At 43.9% G+C, this 26,430-nt stretch overlaps 1 protein-coding gene across 1 annotated transcript in view; it reads left to right on the top strand.

Moving 5' to 3' along the window:
* The window catches only part of syt1a (synaptotagmin Ia), a 175,293-nt gene that overhangs the window by 123,960 nt on the left and 24,903 nt on the right, over positions 1-26,430 (top strand). The window contains exons 4-7 of the mRNA XM_063217154.1: positions 13,407-13,579; positions 17,328-17,456; positions 23,857-24,024; positions 25,150-25,317. Of these exons, the coding sequence (XP_063073224.1) occupies positions 13,407-13,579; positions 17,328-17,456; positions 23,857-24,024; positions 25,150-25,317 (638 nt within the window). The remainder of the gene's footprint in view (positions 1-13,406; positions 13,580-17,327; positions 17,457-23,856; positions 24,025-25,149; positions 25,318-26,430) is intronic.

The following is a 26,430-nucleotide window of genomic DNA, read 5'->3' as shown; positions in this document are numbered from 1 at the left end:
GTTATGAAAATTAATGACTTTAACTCAGTTCCAATTTTCACAATGCCATCTTGCTGTAAAATCAGATATTACAAATGTTTTTTTTAACTACTTAAATGGCTTTTATAACGTTATGGAAAACAGCACTTCATGTACTGAGGTTGGCTTATTAGGGCTGTAACAATACACTCAACTCACGATTCGGTTCGTATAGGCCTAAAGATTTTTGACAAACGGTTCAATAAACCTCACGATTATTTATAGGTAGAATAGGTTACAAGAGCCAACTCATAATTTTATATGATAATCATCATATCATGTGGTTGTTTTCTGGACCAAAGGGCGTATGACGATACGGCCTTTTTGCATCACGATATGGCATCGTGACTCTGCGTATCACGATTTCTCGGTTCGATATCGTTACAGACCTACTGATTATTGACAAAGGTATGTTTGTTCAAATAAACCTTTACAAATGCCTTGGGACCAACATATTTAGAAGGAGGCCACTTACATGTATATCCTTCCAGAAAGGCTTGTTTGGGTGCCACTAGAAAATGTTGGAGCACCTTAAAGAAATACATTTTTGGTTCCCATCTTAACCACATCATGGTCTTTCTGTGGGCCCCTGTGAAGCTCTGTACCCAATCAATTGTCCTGATCTACCCCTGTGAGAAGGCTAGCTCTCCCCTTCTCACAAGGTTTTTACAAACATTTATATACTTTGGGCATTCATGGGCAGCTGCGCAATTTGTCTGAGAAACTGTTGATGCTCCGCGATGATCGCGAGGCAAGGAGCGCACAGGAGATGTTGCAAAGCACACGCACACACGCACACACACACTGGCGCATCGGTGCACATAAGGACGGACAGTTTGAACATTGTTTCACCAACTGCGTTTCTCGTTTCCATCTGTTGGTTTGACTCTTGCGTGGAAAGCGCGCACCACGTGAGCAGAAATTCCCAATCACCGTGACTTCGGACAGGTGGTGATAGCTTGAGGCGTGTGCTTGAAATAATGGACTAATATTTTGATCCTGACTGAACTAAATGTATATTGTGTATACAGTATGATGGTGGGGGCCTGTTATTTTCCTTTGTATTTTTGGTTCTTTGTTTGAGATGGTAAATGTATCAGTTTATTCAGTTTATTGAATTGTGTTGTTGAAACGGCAATGTAATCAGGTGAGGTACCTGTGAGTAATTAGTAAGCTATCAGTCATTGGTTAATTGAATGATTGAAGTGTGTATGTAAACCCGGGAATGGGTAGCTCTTGAGGAGAGGGGCTTGAAACAGCTAGTTGTGTGGCTGTGTTCATTTAGACATCTGCTGGTAACCAGAGAGAGCAGGTGTGTCGTGAAATTTGTGCCGTAGCATTTTGAAAATTTACGTTACTGTTTGGATCCAGAATTTCTGTTATTTATGTTGAGTATCTTTCGGTTTGTTTTCAGTTGCCCACGTGCATAAATAAAGCCCATATATTTTTGATATAAAGTTTGTTCCGAGCTGCGTTCATCTTCTCCCGTGAAACTCCAACCGCAAAGCCTATCCTGATTAGTGAGAACAACCAACTTTGTCACAACCCCCATTTAGCAGGACCTTTGCCTGTCCCTAACTTAAACACACACACACATGCATGCACACACACACACACACACACACACACACACACACACACACACACACACACACACACACACACACACTACATGATACACTCATCCAAAGCAGCCCCTTGTGTGTATTACAGTGTAAGAGGAACACGCCACGGCAGAAATAGTAGACCTAGCTAGCTTGTGTCGTGACAGCATCAATCCATACTGGTAAACGATGCTAAATGAGCGTGCCTTTGCCTCTGTCTAGCACAGGGCAGTTTCAGGTAAGCAGAACACATGGAGCCTGTCACACTGCCACTCCCTTGCACAGCATTCAAAGAGCCATATATTTAAGCACAGGATGGCTGTGCCTTTCTGTCAAAAAGCTGCTGGCGCAGTATCGAGTTTGCCACTCGAAGCCAAGACACAATTTTGCTCCCTGTTCGTAATCCTTGTGAAAAATCCCTTTTAGGGCCAAAACAGGAGAGGCTATTAAATTACAACAAATTAATTTTTTTTGGTTGGCTCACAATGTTTGATTCTTGTTCATAGAAAAAAGAAAGACGTGGCCGAATCTAAAAAGAAAATTGGCTAGAGCAATTTTCTATACAGGTAATCATAGGTGCTGCCTTCGCTCGCAGAAAATACAGCTAATGGGTTGCATGTCGGTGTTTGGTGCTACATTATTACTGAAGCATTTACTTTTTGTTTTCTTAATTTTATTAATGTATTTTTTTCTCTCTTTCTTTCTTTCTTTCTTTCTTTCTTTCTTTCTTTCAAAAGGACAGTGCTAAAACAAGAAGCATTATTTAACACATTTGGTTGGTCTTGTTGTGACATTTGTACACCTGGGGTCAGGCAGGAGCTTCTTGTTGCCCACTAGCCATGTGTCCATCACCACGACTACAGTTGTCAGGTGTCAGTTGATGTTAGGCTGTTGCTGCACCACCGGGGGTGTTTCAACCAAAAGAGGTGAAGGCAGCTAAGGCAGGTAGGTATGGTCGCCACTGACCATGCCAGTGTTGTGTTGTTACAACAGCAACCTGGCTGCGCAGTTCTGCCATTTTACAGAACTATGACGTGAGCTTGATTTTTTTTAATTATTTCTGATGATGTTCCATGACGAAATGGACAATTTCAATAGAGCAAGGCATTGCTCAGGACTGTGAATTTGGCAAGTGATGTGCCAGACCTCAATGTATCAGTTTGATGAGCACAATTATTTACTCAAATCATTACCTGTTCTAGACACCATTTTCATATGAGACGCTTACTTGTCACCCTCATTTGTCCTCCCCCGTGTGTCTGTCTGCACACCCCCCACCCCCACCCATCCCGTTTGAATGTAAATCCTTGACTTGCTCTTTGCCGTTGGTGTGCTTGCATGTGTGTTTGTGCCTCTGTGTGTGTGTGTGTGTGTGTGTGTGTGTGTGTGTGTGTGTGTGTGTGTGTGTGTGTGTGTGTGTGTGTGTGTGTGTGTGTGTGTGTGTGTGTGTGTGTGTGTGTGTGTGTGTGTGCGTGTGTGTGTGTATTTGTGCCTCTGTATGTGTGTGTGTATGTGTGTTCTATAATGATGGGCAGACATACCTGTAGCTTCCGCTGTGCCCTGCAGCGCCCCCCTAGTGACTGATTATCCGTCCAGTTGGCTCCCCTTCCCTGCTGCCCCACACAACAATCACAATCACCTTCTTACACACACATACACGCACGCACGCACGCACGCACGCACGCACACACACACCACACACACACACACACACACACACACACACACACACACACACACACACACACACACACACACACACACACACACACACACACACACACACACACACACCTGTGACACCATATGCTTTATGCAAATGTGATATGAAGTCTTGGGTCCTGAAGTGTGTGTGTGTGTGTGTATGTGTGTGCCTGTGTGCGTGGGTGTGTGACTGCGCAAGAAGACATACAGTACATCCTATCCACACTGTACTCTATTCACATCCACACAAATGTCATTCAAACAGAGATGGGTGTCATTTTTCATTCATGTCAATCAATGTCATGTCAGCTTTCTCGATCTAAGTCAAGAGAGTGGCAACCTTTCATCAAACAAACAAAAGAAATACTCTCGTGCTTGGAGCTGGTAGTAGTATGTGGTAGTAGAGCTGGTACTAATGAATTTAACACCATTATCAATAGTCTTTCCTTTCTTCAGTTTATGTACTTGAATTTCTTACCCAATCTAGAAGGGGGGAAAAATGTGTAAACTTGACAATAGACGTATCGTTAATCCATATTAGTTTCTAAAGCTTTAGTTTAACTGAAATATTGGCTCGCAAATGTTAACGTTAGCACAGCATGATATGCCGTCTTTATTTCAAGAGCGTTATGCTTGTCCGTTTTATTTAAACGCTTGAGGCTTATCCCATCAAGGCCCAACTAGAGGCTGGTGTGAATGACAGATGTCTACAGATGGATGTTGACTTTGGCCTGCCACATTTCAGTAATCAAAATATTTCCAGATTCTATCTCCAGTGGACCAATGTACAGTGGCAAAAATATATCTATCTTTACAGAAAGACTGATGTGTTCATTTTTGTTCACATTTTTGTTCACGTTATGCTTAATGTAGTGGAGAATTCCACAAGGTTAGAAAATAGAGGTTTTAAAAACTGCTTTGATGGCTCATCCGGATAAAAATAGCTGCCATGTGGTGTTCTGGGTAGGTTGTCACTATTATTTTTCCTTTGCCTACTGCTGCCATTAAAACGTCTCACAGATCCCTGTGGTGCCTTTGAAAATTATCAACCGTGATGATACTCCATTTCACATTTTGTGGAGCTGTGCTTGTTGCGAGGACATGCTGTGTTGATGTGCACAATTCTGTTTGTGTGCTCCTCACATCAGGCGCGGAGTGGCCGTCGGGACATCGGGGACTTGTCCCGGTGGGCCGCGGCCGTGAAATGTAATAATGCGGCCGCACTTCGTTCACAACCGGCCCTGAAGTTTAGAGTTGATAGCCAACTTATAAACACTGACTTTCCACTTGACATTTCCCTGTTCAGGAAATATGCTGACTAGCCAGTATTTATACCGTATACCAGACGGCAATACCTCACTGACGGTGTCAAACAGTAAATTGGCCACACCCCTTCTCTACTGATAATTTTCATACACCGTAGATCGCGGAAGTTTACAAGATCTTAGTAACACAGTTTCTTTTTCAGTATTTGAAGAACCTGTGATATGTATATTGGTTACCAAAGGATGGAAATATGAATAAATTATGATTTATTTTCCGATTTCCACACGACTGTTACAGTTTACAGTCTTTCCAGTCCTGATTCACTTGCTCTGTGGTTATTGACTTGGGTTACGAACAGACTCCACCAAGTGGTAAGGAAGATAACTGCACCTAACAGAAGCAAGATAACTGCACCTAACAGAAGCAATGGGTTTTGTTTTGATTTGTTAGACCTACCAGTATATCTCCTTATAGTCGAAATAATATTATCATCATACATATATTTATATGTGGTACATTTAGGATGTAGCCTATGTCTGAAGAAATGGAACAAAATAATTACCACACAAGATTCTGATGTGACCAGTGCTGGGTGTGTAGGCTAATAAGCTGTGGATTAAAGTAGAGTGATTGCAAGAAACAAAGACATTTGCTGTGAGAAGACAGCGTTTTAAGGTAGGCCTACACCGTTTGGTTATACATTTTGTTGACTTATGGTTGTGGTTTGAAGTAGCTAAGTTTGGCTTATTTGCTGCATGGTGGGTTTATTGCACAATGTAGACAGACTTTTTGTAAGCTATAGGCTACTATACTATATTTTGTAAGCCTACTCTTCTAAAAATCCCCACACCCAAAACTTTGTGCCCATGCTCATCCTGTCTTCCTTAAACGATATTTCAATTTCAAACTGTCAAAATGACAGTGGAGTGCACATTTGCATGGAACAGTAGCGTGATGTAGCCTAACCTAGGCCTATGAATGCTTTGGACTGTGATGATGGCTCCAGTGGTGTAGTCTACTTTTTGAAGTGGGTATACTGTATATTTGAGCATTTTTTGATGTGTGTATAGTCTACTGTATATATTTGTGCTATTGTAAATAATGGATCAATCAATTTTAAGTGGGTATACTGTAATCCCTGAAATTTTGAAATGGGTGCGTATACCTGCGTTTTACGTAGACTACACCACTGGCTGTGCATTTCATCAAGGTGTAGGCTACAATTCTCCACTTCAGGTTGATATTTTGACAACACTAATGTCCACATGTAGTACGACTGCAGATTTCGTGGCTTTTGTCTTTTTGGTTAGGAAACCATGTTCGCTTTGTTTTTTTGTTTTTTTAAAGAGGGCCGCCAAGGGGAAAATTCTCCCGGTGGGAAAAGGTGGGCCACTCCGCCCCTGCCTCACACAATTGCCATGGAGCTTGGGAAGAATGCAATGCAACTCCAAGAAAATAAAGGCCCCACATCAGAATCTACCATGTGTTTTTAATGTGCAACATTTCAATCCAAATGGCTCTTTCTCTGGCAAATCAAACTCATTTTCCTGGGAATAGCCCATTTTATGTCAATCGATTGCACATTAAAACAGGAAGATCCTAGTGCTCTGTTCTTTAAGTTGTATTTAAGCCTTCTGTCCTTCATTTCATTAGAGGGGATTTGCACTTTTACTACTGTTGTACTAAGAACAGAACAACGATAAGAACAGAACAACGATTTAGCGTGAACACATGCTGAGTTGATACACTCATTATTTGCTTGACAGGAACAGGCACATAACTCAAAGAACAAAGTGCCCACATACTGTTGAATCTCCCTCGTGCTTTTTATGTCCCATTTTGAAATTCAAATGTTCAAGTTTGGCTTCAGTCCGTGCGTACGGCAGGAGCATATGACTACTGCTTTACTAGGAACAGTGGATACAGTAAGCTGTGCTTTTTGCCAGTATGTGTTGTGTTGATGTCCACAGTTCTGTCAGGCTCTGCACACTATTGAACATACAAAGCAGTGAGACAACCTAAAGAACAGAGTGCTGCTGACTCCCATACATATTTGAGTTGCAAAATTTCAATCCATTTTTTGGGGGGAAATCAAAATGATTTTCCTGAACACATTCTGTCATATAATGCGCACACTATATTGCCATATTGTGCTTGGCAAGAGTAGGGACGATAAGGCTTTGCCGAAAGTTGAAGTGCTGCGCATGCGAGCGTTGGCACTCTCTCGGGGGAAAATTGACACTCGTACAATGTAGTTAATTAGCCAACGCCTCTATTGCTTTCTGGAACTCAGGTCCTTTTAATTAAGAAACACAAAAGTGCTTTTCGGTAGGAGACACATGCTTGATGAAAGAGATAACAGCGATTTTGCTCCTGATTTTTTTCTTTCTATCTTTTTTTACGTTGCTGATGCGATGCTCTGCTCACTCCCTCTCTTCCTTGCTTTTCTCCCTGCTCCGCTTTCTCCCACAAACCCCTCAATGCTTCGCCACCTCCATTACATTTATAAATAACAATAACTGATGGTGAAGGGGGATAAGAAAAGATTGAATTTTCGACGATGACGAGTGGAAGACGGGGAAGGGAAGAGAAAAAGCAATATAATCCGATCCGCAACAGACAGGCACAGGACACATTATTAAAACAGTCTGCGAAGGCAGTCATTACTCCAGTCCATTTGCGTCCCTCAGTGCTGTGGTGTGCCATTGCATCACATGTTCTGTAATTCTTTTATTCAGACTCTCATGATTAGAAATGTGTCACAACTCCAAGTTCTTGTGCGTTGGTTGACGGGGACAAATCTCATACTGATGCACCTACCGTAGCTTCGCCTTTGTGGCTTTACAATGAACCTGACACCTTTAGATACATCGTGTTAATAAAAGTCATATTTTCTCCTTGTGCTACCATGGGTGGAGGAAGACAGATCTGAGGCTGAGCATTATTGTGCCCGCTGTGCATGGGTGTGCATACCGACAGACTAAAAAAGTTGACTGGAGAAAAATGTCAGAAATCTGCTTTAAATGACCTCCAAAGTTAATAGAAAAATAGCATAGGTAAATCATGACATCATGTGATAATCGCCAGGGACAATTCTGGCAATGTGCAACTGAAGTTCTTACTGTAACTATTTCAATATGTGTTATATGATTCTGTGCAATGAGTTGTATGTGTGTACCGTATGCTGCTGGATACCTTAACTTCCTTCAGCATCAATGCAGCATATTTCTACCTTCATGTACGTACAACAGGCCTTTGATAAATTTACATTGTACATACTGAATGTATAATGACAATAAAAGGCATTCTATTGATTCTATCCAATTCCAATTTTTACTCTCTCCTCTGTCAAAGCTAGCACCGGAAAGGGAGGCTTTGGCATATTGTGGCGTTTTTTTGTTTGTGTTTTTTTTTAGCTAATACATTTCTTCTCTGAAACTGATAGGCCTGAGTAAGATCAGGCAGACAGGGCCCTGCTGTGGCCTAACGAAAGGGCACTGGGTTCCTACGCCGGCGACCCGGGTTCGATTCCTGCCAGGGTCATTTGCTGATCCTTCCCCGTCTCTCTCTCCCCACTCGTTTCCTGTCTCTCCTCCACTGCCCTGTCAAACAGATCAAGCAGACCGAATGTGGTCTGATGCCATGCTGATGCCATAAACATATACGTCAATGTGATTTAAGGGGATGTCAAAACATGATTTGCTGTCAGCAAGCCATGATGTGGGCAGAGAAGTTGGAGTAGAGGGGAGATGTGACGTCACAGACACCTGTGGGTCTCAGGTCAACTCTGTTCTAAACGCCATATGCCACTGCTGCAATGGGCAAGCTTGATTGGCAGCGAAATGTCAAGAGAGAGCGTACATATTTTTGTTATCCGACACAGTCGTGTCGGGAGGATTTTGTTTGTGTCAGTGTGTGGTTACGTCACGTGACTTCAACCGCCTCTTGATCTGCCATCATAGGTATACAGAGCGACCGATACCTTTTGTGGATCAGCACACGTTCCGATTGTGTGATACATACTGAAAAGCAGCAGGTATTCATTCTGTAAGGCAAAAAGGCCCTTGGGTTTATTCTTCTCTTTATTTTTGTGATTATCACAAACTACCTCCTGAATTATTTGCAAGCCATTTGAGATTGTTTGCCACAATAAAACAATCAGAGCACCAATGATATTGGAAAGAATTGTGCAACAAATCAATAGTCCAATTACTAGTCTGTTAAGTTGTTTATTCTTTTCTTGTCTGCTTAAACTCCCACCCAAAATTGTGGATCATCCCGATAAATGTGTGTCCCAAATTGCAGCATCTCCCCACCAGACCAGTGAGGCAGTAAATATGTGGCCGTGGGCAGTAAACACAACATTTCTGCCACAAATTGGGAACAGTTTTCTTTTTTTTAGTAAGAACGAAGATTTTGTGTTGTAACTCTCTGTCTGTGTGTGTGTGTGCGTGTGTGTGAGTGTGTGTGCGCGCGCATGTGTGTGTGTGTGTTCCCATGGGCTTAGGGAGTGGGACCGACCGACCAAAGAGGAGTGTGAGAGCACACAGAGGAGTGTCACTTCCATTAACACCCAACCGAGCCAGGGTGCCGGGGCTAGGCCGAGGGCTGAAAGATCCCAAAGTTATTTTAGAGCATCACTCACTGTTTTTCCTCGGAGGAGAGAGCTTATCGATTTTGTCAACAGGCCATTGATTTCACACACAAATGCAGGCGCGCACACACACACACACACACACACACACACACACACACACACACACACACACACACACACACACACACACACACACACACACACACACACACACAGAGACTTGTTTTAGTGTATCATCTTCTGCCTTTATAGCCTGGCCAGAGAGACACATCCAATGGCAGTATAGTCTCAAACTCCCAAACAACATACTGTCGGTGCAATTTCTTATAATATTTTCTTTTCATTCTGAAACTGCGGGGATATGAAGTCTTCAAGTCAAGGACACATAGAATAGGGAGGAAAGACAGACAAAACTAAATCTTTACCCAATAGACCAGACCCAGGGTCACCTGAAGTGAAATGTCCCCCCATGTTGGCTGCCAGCCTGATCTCACAGAATTCCGTGAAATGTGCATGGACCCTTGGGACACGAAATCTGACTCTGTGGCAGTTTCACAAATTATACCAAAATTCTGGGTTAGGGTTGTGGAAGTGTTTTCTGTGACAGACTATGTTAACTTTTATCATTAGAAAACGAATAAACCCGTGGTGGAATAGCCATCCTTTTCCAGTCGGTCGACACAAAGTTCTATTACTAAACAAAATAATGCACAATCACAATCATAATAAAATGAAATGTTAGTCCAGATATGGAGTGGCATAGGCACTGGACTTGATCCTGACGGCATGGCTCGGCTGGGCCTTAATGAAAATCAGTTCACTTGCCACACTCCCCCACTCATCTCTCTATCCTCCAGTACCAAGCACCTATTGAATCATGGTCTATTTAGATAGCCCCTGCCCATTGCATGCACCTTGCCATCGATAGGCTGGAGCTTTGGCTTTTGTGTTTATTCTAGTTATTGTATTTATGTATGATTCCCAACCTGTGAGCCAAGGCCCATTGGGGAGCAAATAAGGTATTGGACGTAGGCTATGAAATCATTGTCTAAAAATCAAAACAGTGCTCTGGTGGTTGACTGTTTATCCAAGTTGTATTATTTATTGGGTCAGAGGCAGGCTGCGAACCGAACATTTGTGGGATTTTCAAAAGGTTGGGAACCCCTGCTCTAGACATGTTTTTTGGGGGGGGGGGGGGGGGTCACACGTAGCTGGGGTTTTGGTTCATTGTCTATCACCAAGCCCATTCGTTGCACATCGCCATTGAGGCTGGGGGATCACCAGGGTAACCAGGTGGTTGATGTTCTGTTACCAAACACATAATTAGGCCCTCTTGGCTTTTGAAAACCCTCTACAGCCATTAGCTCATCTTGGCTGACCTTAAGGCTCCTCATTACTACCCCTTGGCCATGGGCCAGGTGGTGTGTTGTTGTTTTTTGTGGTTGTTTTGTTGTTTTTGTGTTGAATAACAGCATTGGGAAATGGTTGCAGGGATAGCATTAGATAAAGATTAGCTTCAGCCCCCACAGCCCCTACCTCGCCCTGCTCTTTTGACGTCCATGTTTGCTCACCTGGGTTGTTTGTTTGCTTTTTTTGGCAGCCCGTTTCCTTGAGTTCTCGTTATTATACCTGCCAATTATTTTAATAGTGAGCGAGTGTGCTCGCTGTAAATATAAAGAGTGTGTGACACCGTTCCCATGACGCCTGGCTGACTGGTGTTTGCCATGCTGCGATGCATTTTACACGATGTGCTTTGTGTACGGTGCTCAGGTTGCCTATAGTTCATAGCCATTTTATGAGATGGCACAGATATTGATGAATTCATGAATCCTTGTATTTAGATGGACATAGGAAAATGATACAATACAGAAATCTAGGCCAGACTGCCAACTTGAGTTTTTTATTTTATTTTATTTTTTCTACCCCAAACGTCACACGTTTTATCTGTGCCAAAGCTCCACATGCTACCAAACCAGAGTGGAGTTGTGGTGACCGAGTGTCGACTAGGAATTGCAGGGTATAACTTGTGTCTGACAGTGCTTCCTGACCAATTTTCGTTAGTCAAGAGGGTGAGGGGTTCGCTGGTATCAGAGTTCCAGTGACTGTCATCACTGGAAAGGCCATGCTGTGCAGTCCCATATGACATATGATGTGAATTCTGCCTGACACCTCGTACTTGATGACTCAAGGTTTCCCATCAAAGAGAGAAAGCACGTGAATTATGGTTAGCAGGTACATTCGCTGCCGAGAAATTGGTGATCCAAAGATGGCTCCCATCTCATGGGACCTACAGAGATCGGCAATTTATATATGGAAATGTGTAAAACCTGATAATGTAATAATTGCCTGATCATAATAACTCCTACATAACTGATAATGTAAAAAAAATGCCTCATAAGACCCCAAAAACATGTAACACTTGATCATGATTCTCATTTTTCAATGTCATGAACAAATGTTAGTGATTGGCTAAAATAGGATAAGTATTACAAATGTCAACGCAGTTCTCCACTCCCTCGATTATAATTTTCTCAATTTGGCAATTCCAGACCCTCTTATCAGTACAAGGGGATGGTGAAACCTGGCTAGTATTTTCCGGCTACCAATTTTAGGTGTAGCCTATGGGGTATATCTTTCTTGCATCCAGCTTTCTCTACTTTTACCCTGTGTTTCAGTGTTTGCTGAATAGAGTGTGCAAAATGGAGGGTGACCTGATAACCTAACAACTTCCCATAACCCACATTATCAGTATGACAATTATTAGGCTATTGGAAAATGCACTTTATTTCATGGTCAGGCTTTAATTGCATGCTTTGAGGGATTAAGTGGCAATTATTGTTACATTGTCAGGTTTTACAAACTGCTATCTGCGAGAATTAGCCATGCTTAGACATCTTCCATTAATACAGTAGAATGCAATAGAAACGGTTAAGGACTAGTTCTCTGCATAGTTGTGTCTTGTATGTTTGCTCTGAAGGTGTGTTGGGTGGGGTGGGGTATGTGGTATTCAGTTGTTTCATGCTGCTTTTTTGATTGTTTTACAAGTACATTCGATTAAAAATGAATTACAATAAAGATTTTTTTTTTTGAAAAAAATGGTGAAGCAACTTGAATTAGACATTACATCCACCACACAAAATCTTTCCTCTTCTCAGGGGACCTGAGGGAACAAGTTGGTAGGTGTTTACTGTCAGCGTTGCCTTCTTAACTATAAAGTGCTGGGAGAAACCACATATCTCTCCAGCTCCCCCTGACTGTGTTGAAAATGTCATTGACCAAGGACATTAAGCCCCATACTGCTCACATGTGCTCTGGTTGGCTCCTCGGCACCTTGGCAGGATGCCACACGTGTATGTTCATGAACAGGTAGATGTGAGGCATTGAAAATTGCCAAGTGCTTTTGGGCGTACTCAGTGGACTTCAGAACGTGTTAAAATAATGACAGAGATGCTGACAATTCCTATGAATCTTACCAGTGATAGTCATCATGTGTGTGTGCACCATTCAGAGGCTGTTAATAAAGAAGGGGCGTTGAATATGCACATCTGGTGTTTTCACCTAATTAGATTGAACAGCGTCCTCTTCATATGATTTTTTGGTTGATCCGTGGATGTCAATGTATATGTAAATCTTATTACTTGTGACACGAAAGTGTCTGTATGTACGTTTATGACGAATAAACATCTTTGTATCCTTTTATATATTGACAACAGTTGACAGTCCAAACCCTGGACTGCCCATGCAGGGGAAAATGTTTAGGCAAACAAACAGTATTTCACATGATTTGGGGGCGCTGTGGCGCAGCGTGCTAAACCTCCCACATTTGGGCTTACATTGCCCACAAGGACCCCGGTTCGAGTCCGACCGGGGTCATTTCCCGACCCTGCCCCATCTCTCTCTCCCAGTCATTTCCTGTCTACTCTCACACTGTTCTTTAGTATAAAGGCCAAAAAGCCCCCCCAAAAATACTTTAAATATATATATATATATGTGTGTGTGTATATTTCACATGATTCCCAATATTTATCTTAGTGTTTGTGAACATTATGAAAGAAGCTACAAGTAGGCTAATCTAATGTATCTATCTAAATCTAATGTACTGTGATACTGACACCGAAGTGAAAGGCATAGGCTTCGGTCTGATAATGTTACACCTTTCGAAAAATGCATTACAGCAACCTTACACTTTTCCCCTCTGTCCGTTCTCTCTCTTTCAGTGCCGTCATGGGCCATCGTTGCCATAGCATTTGTCGCCGTGGTGCTGGTGCTGTCCTGCTGTTTCTGCGTTTGCAAAAAGTGGATTTTCAAGAAGAAGAAGGGAAAGAAAGGCAAGGACAAGGGCAAGAATGCCATCAACATGAAAGATGTCATAGACGGTGCGAAAACCGAGGTAAAAACTTTTTGTTACTACTGCTGCTGATTCTTGCATCATACCATGTTATTATAAACATTGTAGTTGGCCAACTGCTTGCACATCTTATGGCAATAGCTTAAAGTGTCTTAGAAATGATCAGATAAGTAACACATTTGGTTTTAGGCTTGTCAGCTGATTCATATTGAATTTTAATTGGAAGTGCATGACTTACGTACTGGTCTTTTCTATGTGTAAGTTTATATATGTGTTATAAGTTGTATGCACCTGATTGACATAATGAGAGTTCCATTGTGGGAGGGTGGGATGGGGCACATTGCTTGCAGAATGTAATACCTCACCCGTGATTCTTATTGCAGGACTTATTTGGGGGGAATGTCCTTGTAATCATTCCAGAAAGTATTAGGATTCCCACTTATTTGCTTTATTTTCATTTGGTTGTGTTTTCTTTTTCTTTCTTTTTCTTAATGAAAGACCCATTTTCATTTAACAATTCTGATTATATTGTGTTATGTAATGCCGTGGTATCAACCCAGAGAAATGACGGTAGCTAATTACTCAGAGGAAGCATATTAATTCATACTTATCTCTCTCTATCTTTACGTCTCTCTTCTCTCCTCTCTATCCCTCCCTTCTCTCTCTCCCACTCTCCAAAATACCCTAAATACGAGCCCTCGATATGATATTCAACACGGGGACGTTAACCCTGGTTAGCGCGCTAATTGCATTAATAGGCCGTGCGACAGACACCCCACTTTGAAACTGTCTAATTGACCAAAGTCTGCTTAATTTCCAGAGCGCAGCCAATTCTCCTTCTCTCTTTTGTACTCTGAGCTGGCCACCATCACACTCTGCATTAGCTCCACTGATTGGAGAGAGGCAGAATGTTATTCTCATCTCATGGGCTGTAAATAGGGAAAAATTACAAGAAACCAAACACCTCCCACACCTCCGACAGAAGCAGGGCAAAGATGACACTTGCGTAGGGGTGTTTAGAAGAAGCCATAACTACCTGCTCAGTATTGGACTTTTTAAACAGACATTCCACTTTCTACAACACGCGTACCCCTGAAATGTGCCGTAAGTGGGAGCAGATTAAAATCACTGAAATGGTTCATCATTATTTAGGTCACCCTTCTAATCATTAAGTAGTCTAATAATAGTAGTAATAACAATAATAATACATGTTATGTAGTGGTTAACAATTGGATATGATTTGTAACTGTAATTCTGATATCAGACCCAATTGTGTTTCTTGACCATACACTCTCAAAAAGCAACTGTCTATGGCATCACAATTGGTCGTACAGACTCCAAGACAGACTCCAATCTTCAGTCCCACAGCAGCTTCAACTATGACACTGAAGCACTGGTCAAAAACCTCAAAGTGAAATAGGAAATCAGAGTGCATTTCACATGCTATTGTACATAGATGTGGAGTTCCGCACTCCGCAACAGTCATTTCTCCCGGTGTGCCCAGAATCATGTGTTGACTCGTCTGTGTGTGGTTGTTTTAATTTGTGTTTCTTCCTTCTATGTCCTCCTTATCTGTGTTTTTTCTCTGATGACTGTGCGGGATTGGCACTGGCGGTAGGTTCCCAATTGCTGTTGGATCTTCTTAAGCCTGCTACTCTTGACGTTTTCTTAAAGAGCCTCCTGACTGACAATACAGCTTACTCCTGTAGAGCCAAATATATGTAACTATGCATAAAGTACATGTATATCTACAATATATATGTGCGTAGGTCTGCAATATGCACATATATATGTTTAAAACACACACACTTGAAAAGAAAGAATAATTGCACTGGGTGCGCTTCTGTAAGGTTGAACCACATTGATTTGTCCTTTCGAAAATCACCCAACACCCAAAACATTGGATATGGGATTGCTGCAGAACTGGAAAAAACATATATTTTTACTATAATGTCTTAAGACATCCATGAAAGATGCTGTCCTGGGTTATTGTGATGACAGGCAAATCTGAAGCTGAGATATTACTGAAAATAACACATCTCAGCCTTGGAAGGGGAAATAGTATCGAAAGGCCATTTCTTTCATTAGACAAGTCATCAGTCACAGAGCAGAGTTAACTTCAATAGAGCAAAATAAGTAGCTAAAGAATCATCTTGTCTAAAAGCAATCTTTGCTCTCTATTCCAGTTAATGAAAAAAATGTTCAGAGACATTCAGTGCCACCAAGCTCCTTTAAAGATATTGTTTAAAAGACCATGCCAAGCTGGCTATCTTTTTTTACAAGATACAATCCACCTAACTTTGTTATTGGCAGCCATGTGATTCTGTTTACCGCAGAGACCATTAACTGTTTACACCTTCTCCAGTTGCTTGTCATCAGTTGAGAACCCAGCCAAGGCACAGCGTGGGCCGCGGGTGATTGAGAAAAGAAATCAATTTTGTTCGGCCTTTTCCGCTTTCACACCAGTAACCCAAAGTACTAATAGGTCAGACCCCATCCACATCACAGCAACCCCCCACCCCCCACCCCCGCCCCCTTTTCCGCTGGCATGATGCTTCTAGCTTCCATCTTTTCGGCAGTCCCAATGGGAGTCGATGGTCATGACTTGACTTGACTGTGCCACTTGTACATGAATGTGGAGGGGGTGGGAAGTGATTGTGTTAATGTCCATGCCAATGAGAATGAGTGGGAGTAGTTGCTGAACCCACGACGAATGAGACAAAACACACACAGCACTTAGTTTGTTTTCTCTCTTATGTGCAACACGATGAGAATGAATGCCCTCTTTTGCATGTCGACTGATGAGAGACGTTTGACATTTTTTGAGATGTGTTAAAAAAAACAGCAACTTCACAGTGAATGGACTTGAGAAGCTCGTCAAATCGCATGCTGAACCTAGTGATTTGAAAGATTTCTGCCCCCCCACCACTAGCACCCCACCCACTACCCCTACTTCTGTCCCGCCCACGCACCCACCAGCTCTCTTGCCTTCAACCCCTGGTGGTCAGGGAGTTTCTAATTGTCTGTCTGTCAAGCTGTCTGTCTTTCACAATCTCTATCCTGACAGTTCCCTTATGATTTGCCTATGCCAACAACTGATCTCCTTGTACTGGCATTAAGGGAATTGTCTCTATCTCTTTCTCTCTTGTTATCTCTCTCTCACTCTCTTTCTTTCTCTCATTGGAACACTATTTATCTGTCATATTGTCTGCCTCTGGCTTTACCTCTTGTCTTTCACGGTCTGTTACACTGGTCTCTCTATCTCTATTCTTCTTGCTCTCTCTATTGCTCTCTTTCTATCCCTTTCTGTCATGTCCTACCATTATTCCCCCTCTCTCTACTTTTCAAATGTCAGATGTCTTCTTTTCTCTTCCAACTATGTCAACTCTCTGTTTCCATCATGGGATCTACCCTTTCCTCAAACCCTCCTTAGAAAAAAATATACCCCCATGCATTGACTGGAATGACTGACTGGATGAATAATCTATTGATTGATTAACTGATTGCATTGGATGTGGGGAGGGAGGGTTGGGGTGTTTCTGTCTCGAGGCTAGTGCATCACTGAGCATGCCATGGTGTTCTTTAGTGCTTGCTATCCCCTTACCCCCTAAACATAACAAAAAAACAAAGCAAAAAAAAAAAATAGAGAACCAGCTTTTCAGGTACGGGCTGCCTGGGGACGATTCAGTCTCTGCCCCCGCCCCCCCTGCCCGAGGCCGAACCGTGGCCAGCTGCCCTCCCCAAGATGGCGGAGCGAGAGACACTGACTGTTGGTGGGTGTTTCCTTCAGGCTTTGAAGGATGAGGAGGATGATGCAGAGACAGGGCTGACGGATACGGAGAAAGAGGCCGAGCCCAAGGAAGACGAGAAACTGGGCAAATTGCAATACTCCATGGATTACAATTTCACAGAGAATACGGTAAGGCTCCGCCCTGTGGTGGGAGTAGAAAAAAAAGCTTCCTATAATAGATGTCGTGTGTCGTGGCGTTTCGATCTTTTTTTTTCTCCAAAAATAAATAAAGAAATAAATAAAGAGTTTCTACTACATTTTATTAACTCCAGGGTAAGTATGGTGTCATGTCGTTCTTTTCATTTCTGGTCATCGTGTTGTTGTTCTGTGTTGTCCATGAAGGTAGCACACATCATTCTCTCAACGGTGGATAATGTTTACAGTAATCTCACTGCATTTACTTTCAAATATTCTTTATAACCATAATTTGCTGTGCTAAGTAATATCCCAAACAATATGAAGAGAGGTTTATTGGTATGAGGACTCGAATCTAATCGGTCTCTACGGTCTCACAGTCGGATTTCATGGACAATTTATACAAATACAAAAGATAGGCCTATAAAACACAGCAGTCAGTAGGAGACAAATAATGTAGACTAGTGCATTTACCAACATAGCTTAAAAGTCTTTGCATTTATAGCGATAAAATTTTACAACACTGAGTTGAAGATGTTGAAGAACCTCTCTGGCTCTTTTTTGCCACACTTCAATTTTTTCCTCTTCTCGCTCCTGAAGCGACATGCTTTGGTGGTGGCGGATAAACGTCCCGTGTGCAGATGTTCGCTGACAGATCGAGGTGTGTGTGTGCATGTGTCTGTGCGTGTGTGTGTGTGTGTGTGTGTGTGTGTGTGTGTGTGTGTGTGTGTGTGTGTGTGTGTGTGTGTGTGTGTGTGTGTGTGTGTGTGTGTGTATGTGTGTGTCTGTGCGTGTGTGTGTGTGTGTGTTGTGCAAACTGGAGCTTCTCGATCGGAGCTGCTCGCCCAGTCAGGCCGCCATAAACAGAGCTGACAGGCTAAGATTATCCACTCACACCCATCAGACACATCACGACCCCTGCGAGAAAATCTCAGCCTTTTTATATCCTCTGCCTGAGCTCCTCTCCTGCTAATGAGGAGGAAGAAAACACACATACACACACTTACAGGCAAACACACTTGCACACACATGTGCAAGCGTGCACACGCACACACACACACACACACACACACACACACACACACACACACACACACACACACACACACACAAAGCAGAATGAGTCCTGTTTCACAGCCCAGTGCTTTCCTTTCGAGCCGATACCCACCTATTAACGAGACCTTGAGGACAATTACTGACACGCACAATCACCTTGCACCGGCTCAGTGTCCTTATGACTGCATTTGGAGTTGGTTGGCACTCAAGTTGATAGGTGAATAGCTCTCAGAGGGAGAGAAATGCCTCTTTTCCACTGCCGGTTTTCTGGTAGGCCTACAGCTCGACACAGCGCGCCTCGGCCGCCACTTCTTGCTTTACGATTGAGCTGAGTTGTGCTTATTCAAAAAGTAAAAAGTGGCAGCCGAGTCGTACAATGTCGAGCTGTTGGCCTGCCAGAAAACCGGCCGTGGAAAAGAGGCATTAGAGAAGAGGGGGCAGTGTATTGTAGAATTTGAAATGGTTGTCACATGCGCACACAAAGTTCCCCGCCACCTTTTACCCTGATGCTTCCGGCTTACTCACCCTTCCTTCAGATATGTTTGTCAACAGTTTGTGGATTAGAGAGGTTGCAGAGTATGACCGGTCACAGGAAGTGAGAGATAATGCAAGAGAGAGGAAGAAAAGAGAAGAGTAGACGCGTCAGAGTGGAGAATGTACTGACCACCAAAGGCAAATGGGCAGCAAACAATAATGTTGCTCGGGGTGATGTCTCCACGCTCACAAAAGGGAGCCACTAGAGAGAAATAAAGGAAGGGATATCTCTTCTCTCCACCCTTAAAAGGAGAAATGACAGAAAAGGAAGAAAAGCAATGTCTTCACACAGCAATAGAATGAAAGGAAAATAAAAGTGATGTTTTTACAGAAAAAGAAGGAAAGAGAGAGAGAGGGGTAGGGAAATTGAGAGCTATTTCAAAGCACCATTAAACTGACCCACTTTCAGCTCAATAGCATGCACAGCAATGTGCCAGCGCGGCACTAGCCAGGGCCCCCTGTGTGTGTCACTTAGAAGCCAGAGCCGGAGCAGTTAAGCCGCAATGAATAAGGCCTGACTTTGGACCAGGTCGGGTTGGATTTCAGCCTGAGCGGCGCTGGCTGCACAGGACAATGTTCTGCGGGCCACTGACCATCACACACGCACACGTACAAACAAACACATACACGCTCACACAGAAACCGGCAATCTCCTACCCTCTGCAGCACAGAGGTCTGTGAGGGCCAGAAGTATGTAAGCCCTGGGTTGTTGTTCAGAGGCAATCTGCACTTTCCTGCCTCCTTTTCTCTCTCTCTCTCTCTCTCTCTCTCTCTCTCTCTCTCTCTCTCTCTCTCTCTCTCTCTCTCTCTCTCTCTCTCTCTCTCTCTCTCTCGTTTGTACTAACCACCTTTTTAGATACATTTTCATGAATGGCTAGAAGGTGGAGTTTGGGTGGAACTGCATGAGGCAATTATACACGTTAATGTCTGTCATTTGGACGTCATTGGCTCCAACCTGACCTCCCGCCTGTGCAATCATAGCAACTTACTACTGGACACCTTGAACCACCATTAAGATGGATAAGTCACAAAGCCCTGGCCTTGACTCCACATCTACTACACTAGACAAGCCAACAACACTGCTATTGAGCCAAATCCTTGAATGTGTCTCACAACGGTTCTCTGTCATTAGGTTCCATTACGGCTCAGTTTTGATGCCATTTTGGCAGCTAACGGAAAGTGGTCACTTAATCAGCCATAGCATTTGCCAAGGCAGTGTAGAAGCAATTCGAAACATAACGACAATGGCATGGTCCAACCCACGGCTCTCGGCTATCTGAGGTCATAGACTTAATGATTACAGACTTACCTTCTCTTTTTTTTAATCCGTCTCGGCAGCCAATAATGGTACAGTAAGGTTGAAAGAAATGACTTTGGATGTCATAGTCCGCTTATTTGTGCTGCACTAAGGTATGTGTGATTGAAAGGTAGCTGGCCTCAATAGCTCATAGAGAGTGACTGCACTCCAGTACGTAAGCATGTACCTATGGAGCACTGCCAGACTCGATACACGAAATGACATGAAATGAAAGTGGCACAAAGGAGAAAAGCTCTACCGTACATGTATCCACCATTTTGAGCGCAAGTTTCCGTCAGTTCGTCAACTTGAACTGAATTCTTTCTCATGAGGTGAAAGCCTTCTGTGCACTTGTCAAGTCAATGTTTGCCTTTATAATCCTTTTCCATTCATACATGTTTCCATTTGTATAACACTGACTCACGGACCTTGTTTTCCTTTGTCCCCACCATTTGTGTCAACCTTGAACACGAACGGTTAGAGACACCCAGCCAGCTGACGTCCACAACTGTTAGTGTGCCTGGGCCTCTCTGCTATGCATTTGTCTATGGGACTGTACAGGATAGGATAGGAGGGCCAGCAGGACAGAGGAGGCCATGCATGCAGGCTAGGCTAGCTTAGGCTCATAGTAAATTCTCCCTGACACCGCTTGGCAGGTGAGATGACATTTAGCCAAGAGTTAAGACCGTGGCGGCTAATTCTACCAGACAACACGTCAGTGGGAATAGCCACACTCCTGTGTGCCCAGACCTGCCAAGGCCAAACCTTTTTTCTCCTCGGTATCCAACTACTGTCCGTGACGACCCTGAATCGAAGCTTTTGTACCTGTTGTATCCAATGGAGCTGCGTATTAGAGTGACAGCTAAAACACAGCTTTCCTTATTGGTATCCGTCCGCTCCACATATAACTAAGCTTTCAGGATGTTTGTCTTATTCCTTATTCCATTTGTCTCATGAAAGAGAAACGTTTCTTATACGTATTTTTTCTAAAAAGGTAAAAACTAAAGGAAAAAAGGTCCAATAAAAGGATTAACATAATGGACACGACACCGCAGTAGGCCTACAGCAATTATCTGAGAATGTTGTTTGCTACCTACAGTCCACACCATTTATCTGTGTTTGAATAAAAGAAAATGTCCATGTTTTTTGTGGCGTTTGGTGCTTTTGTGGTGACTGTGTGGTGTCTTGCGGCTGTATTTTTTGTCCTCTCTATTTTGGATGTGCTCAGTCCGGTGTCAGGATGCTGTCTGGTGTGAAATAGGTGTTGTCTTGTGTCTTTTGTGGTCCAATACCGTCTGCCAGCTATGCCTATTGTCCAAAATCTCTCCCACCACCAACCCAGTGTACAGCTGCGGCTAAGGCACAGACAACCAAGGTTGCCTTTCCAATTCCCTTTTCCAATCAGGAGTCCGTTTCTCGATTCTTGCCTTTGCTAACCGTCTTAAGTCGGTCTTGAGTTGGTCGTAAGTTGCTCTTGAGTTGGTCTTAAGTTGGTCTTCAGTTGGTCTTCAGTTGGTCTTTAGACGGAAGACCAACTTAAGAATAACTTAAGAACAACTTAAGAACAACTTAAGACCAACTCAAGACCTTGGTTACAACGTTGGTCTTAAGAACGAACAAAATGGCTAAAGTCGTTAGCAAAGGCACTGTCGAGAAACGACCCCCTGAAGAGCACTCATGTTCTTGCCCGTGGTATTACAGTAGCCATAGGCTCTGCCCAATGTTAATTCCCCTTGTTACTGTGGCAACCATGGCATTGTTGTTGTTGCTATTTGCCCCAATATTCCTCTTCCTTTTCCCCTTCACCCGTTGTCCAGTGCTGGACAGCAAGAGAAAAGCTACTACACACGCACACACACACACACACACACGAGCGCACACGCACACGCACACACAGACACCAACAATGCCAGGCAGCGCAGTCTCTCCCTCTTCAGTCCCAACAGCTGGAGCGCTCCACAGCCGAGTTGGCTTTAGTTCTTTAGTTCCAGACCCCCCGCCTGCTTGCCTGCCTGCCTTCCTGTTGATGGCCAGCTGTGGCTGCTGCTGCTGATGGAGGCTTGATTGACTGGCTGCTCAGGACAGGACCGAGAGGGCCAGGCCGCCATGGGCCTGGTCTGAGTGGCAGGTCAATCAGCCTTGCAGGCTTCCCTGCCTGGTTATCAATTATCAGGCCTACAGTGCGGAGTGGAGGAGAGAGGTGAGGAGGGGGGGTGAGGAAGGACGAGTGAAGGGTGGTGATGTTAAGTCAGGAAGACTGGAGGGTGTGTATGTGTGTGTGGTGGGGTGCTAGAGGAGGATGGTGATGGTGAGTGGGGGGAGGAAAGAAGAGGAAGCATGAGTGGCAGGGGTGCAGAGGACACAGAGAGAGAGAGAGAGTGTAGGGATTAGGGATAGGATGAAGATGGGAACTGGTGAAGGGAGGAGAGGAAGCAGAGGCAGCAAGGATGGAAAGGGTGGAAAAGAGATGATGACTTGTTTCACTCTTGACCCCAAGTAACCCCAATTACCTCCCTTGAATTGAACTACCCGCAGGGGTGTGGATAAGTCACATGCTGGTTTGTCCAATATACTGCTTTTCGTCTTTCCAGTGGAGCCAGTATTAGGTTTGAAGATTAATGACACTGATGATGTTTTACCGTAAGGAAAGTTCAGATAAATTGGGAGACTTTCGGCCATTTGCTTATATGCAAAAAAGTTTTTTTTTTTTACCTGAATTCACCATATACGTATTTTTAAGAGCTGTACCAAATAGCAGGTTACAATTACAGTTATTACAATACACATGTACAAACAACAAACCCCATTTTGTTTTGTGCTGTTTGATTGTTTTGCCTCGAAAAGTAGGCACAAATAAAAATGATGTTCTATTTAGTATTCTCTGGGGGAGAGAGAAAGGCTTTTCTCTGCCCAGGCAGATGCTCCTTAGCCTAATGGGTGCACTGTACACAATCATTTACCAGGGCATCTTTATTCAGCTAATGGAGGGGCACTACTCTAACACACTCACACACACACAAACACAGAGGCACAGACGCACACACACACACACTCCAAACACATACACACATGCACCGTTCACATTCAGACTCGCTTACACACAAACACACACACACACATACCCGTGTGCACACACACACACACACACACTGAATAGCTTGGTGGTGGTGGTGATGATGGACTAAATGGCTGATTATGGAGCAGACTGGCGCAAGGTCGTGCCAGTGCTGACGCAAACCCTCCATTCCTCTTCTCTCTCTCTCTCTCTCTCTCTCTCTTTCCTTCCTTTTCATTCACTCTGATCTCGCCCCTTCTTTCTCTCTCTCTCTTCTGTTCCTCTTCTCTCTTCTTACCCCTCTGTCTCCCCTCTTTCTCTCTCTGTACTTTCACACACTCTTTCCATCATCCCCTTTTCCTACATCTCTTTCTCTCTCTTTCTTCTTTCTCTCTCTCTCTCTCTCTCCCCCTCTCTCTCTCTCTCTCTCCCTCCCTCCTCTGGTGCCCCAGCTTGTAGTGGGCATCATTCAGGCCGCTGACTTGCCGGCCATGGACATGGGTGGCACATCCGACCCCTACGTCAAGGTCTACCTGATGCCCGACAAGAAGAAGAAGTTTGAGACCAAGGTGCACAGGAAGACCCTCAACCCCACCTTCAACGAGCAGTTCACCTTCAAGGTGAGGGAAGAAGACATTAAAGATTCAATATTGTATTAACGCATTGCCATGTGTCCCGTTTTATAGATATTGCCCATTTTCAGCAACTCTCCATCCTCATACCAAGGCATTGAAGGCCTTTTTTCAGTTTCAATGTGTGCATAGTTAGTGCACTTTGTAGGACACACACACACACACACACACACACACCCATACAAAGGATGTTGTTCAGTGAAGGAGGGTGGCAGAGGGCCTGATTGATTAAAGTGCCTCTTCCAAAAAACAGAGAGAGAAACAGACCGCAGCAGTAGAGAGAAGAGAGCCCAGATTCAGAACCAGACACACCGCACCACAGCGACACTGCTATACAACCCGCCATGCCACCGCCAACACTCAGAGAGATTTCACAAGTGGCTTCGTTTATTGAAATGGAGGAAGCTGAAGTGTCATTGCGATAACGCCAAGGACAAAATAGCAGCCCCCGTACCGTGGCGCCGCAAGCGCCTTGTGCGCCAGCGCCTTATCTCCCGGCAGGCCAATCACGCAGTTTGTCACCGCCGTGTCGCTACGAGTCCCTGGCCGCATAATGAGCTTTGTCTGGAAAACAGCTCAATTGCTGCAGACAATCAGGAATCAGATGTCACAACACACTCACCTCACTCCTCCCTCTGGAGAGACAGTGTGTGTGTGTGTGTGCGTGTGCGCACGGAGGTCCCTATCCATCCCTTATAAACAGACATGCTATACACTATAAACATCATACAGACACTACACAAAATGGTGCTGGAAGGTAATATGACTTATCATCGGCTAGTTTTGACCCTCACGTGGCACATAAAACACCTGACCCTCTGAAAACATTAACCTGGCGTCCTGGAAAATACACAGGGGAAAATTGGATTCTGTGTTTTTCATAATCAAATGGAAGAAAATAGACACATATGGACTACCGTTGAGTGAGTGGAGGTAGCAGGATTTGTTTGATAAACTGCGCTTGGCAGCTCAGGGGTACAGTGGATGTGAATAAATTATGTAAATCTTTTTAACTCTTGAAATCTTTCCCTGCCTCTTTCTACACCCATTCCTTTCTATTTTTTCCCTTACCTCATTTTTTCTCTCATTCTCTCGTTCTCTCTCTGTGTGTAGGTTCCCTACACCGAGCTTGGTGGCAAAACTCTGATAATGACGGTGTACGACTTTGACCGCTTCTCCAAGCATGACGCCATTGGAGACGTGAAGGTGCCCATGAACAAGGTTGACTTCAGCCACATAACGGAGGAGTGGAGGGACCTGCAGAAGGCCGAGAAGGAAGAGGTGAGAAAGACACACCAATTACTTTTAATACAGGATATATTACTAATATATGTACATAAAAGACTGCATTACAATGTCAAAAAAGTCAGAGAAGGAAGAGGTGAGGAGGACACATTTATTTTGTCCATGCACATGAGTATTTCCTCAATCCAGTTTTTCCACCTCTTCACCTGCATACTTACTATAACCCATACATCCAGTCGAGCAGTGATGAGGAAGACGCGAAGTGTAGGTACGGTGTAGAGAAGCGAACATTGCATTGGAAAACACACTGTTCGACTTATTTGTTTTACTTCACAGTGTGATGGGGCATACATGCTAATGTATCCCTTCACTAATAATCTTTCCCTAATCAGTTTTCTGTTTGAATTGGGTCATCAATCGTAAACAGCCCATTCAAATGCATTGGCCGCGGAAGTGTTTCCTGGTGAACCAGAAGCTATGTGTTGACGCCCAGGGGGCTGGGCTACACAAACCTTCTGGTACACCTGTGATTCGCTCTCCTCCTCCGTTTACGAAATAAACGGGGCAGCACGACGAATCAGGATCGTAGGGAGGGATTTCAGTGGGTATGACGTTTATCGAACGCAACTCCCTCCCCCACGGTAGTTCGGCTGTGCCCGCCCCCTCCCTGAATCACAACAGTAATGGCGGCGTGCGAGGAGTTATCATGCGTCGGGATGGAAGCAGTAATTTCAGCGGTGTTATCCAAAATACCTCAAGTTGATTTTCTAAAGGATGTTGTTCTGTTTTGGTTCCCGACCTGGCAGCGCTTACGTGACGACACGTCCTACGTCACAAAGCTTCAACGTGAGTGGTCGAAGTGTCATGTCATTCATATGAGGTTGCTCCAACCGCGTGCAAGCATCTTTTGACTAAACCCCGCCTGCGGAGAGGCGTGAAAGGGCAGTGTGCCAGTAGCCTGTTACTTACAGGCTACTGGTTCACCAGGAAAGGAGAAGTGTGGCCCAACCACAAAAAACTGGGCTTTATCGTGACGCCACCACAAACGTGTTAATTATAGATCGGTGATTCGTGGCCACGTGACGATATAGCGCGCGATACAGTTGTCCAGTCCAAGATCAGGAGGACTGAAGAATCAAGAGCAGTGCA

This window comes from Engraulis encrasicolus, chromosome 15 (genome assembly GCF_034702125.1).
Source record: "Engraulis encrasicolus isolate BLACKSEA-1 chromosome 15, IST_EnEncr_1.0, whole genome shotgun sequence".
Classification (NCBI taxonomy): domain Eukaryota; kingdom Metazoa; phylum Chordata; class Actinopteri; order Clupeiformes; family Engraulidae; genus Engraulis; species Engraulis encrasicolus.
This window is presented reverse-complemented; position numbering and strand designations above follow the sequence as displayed.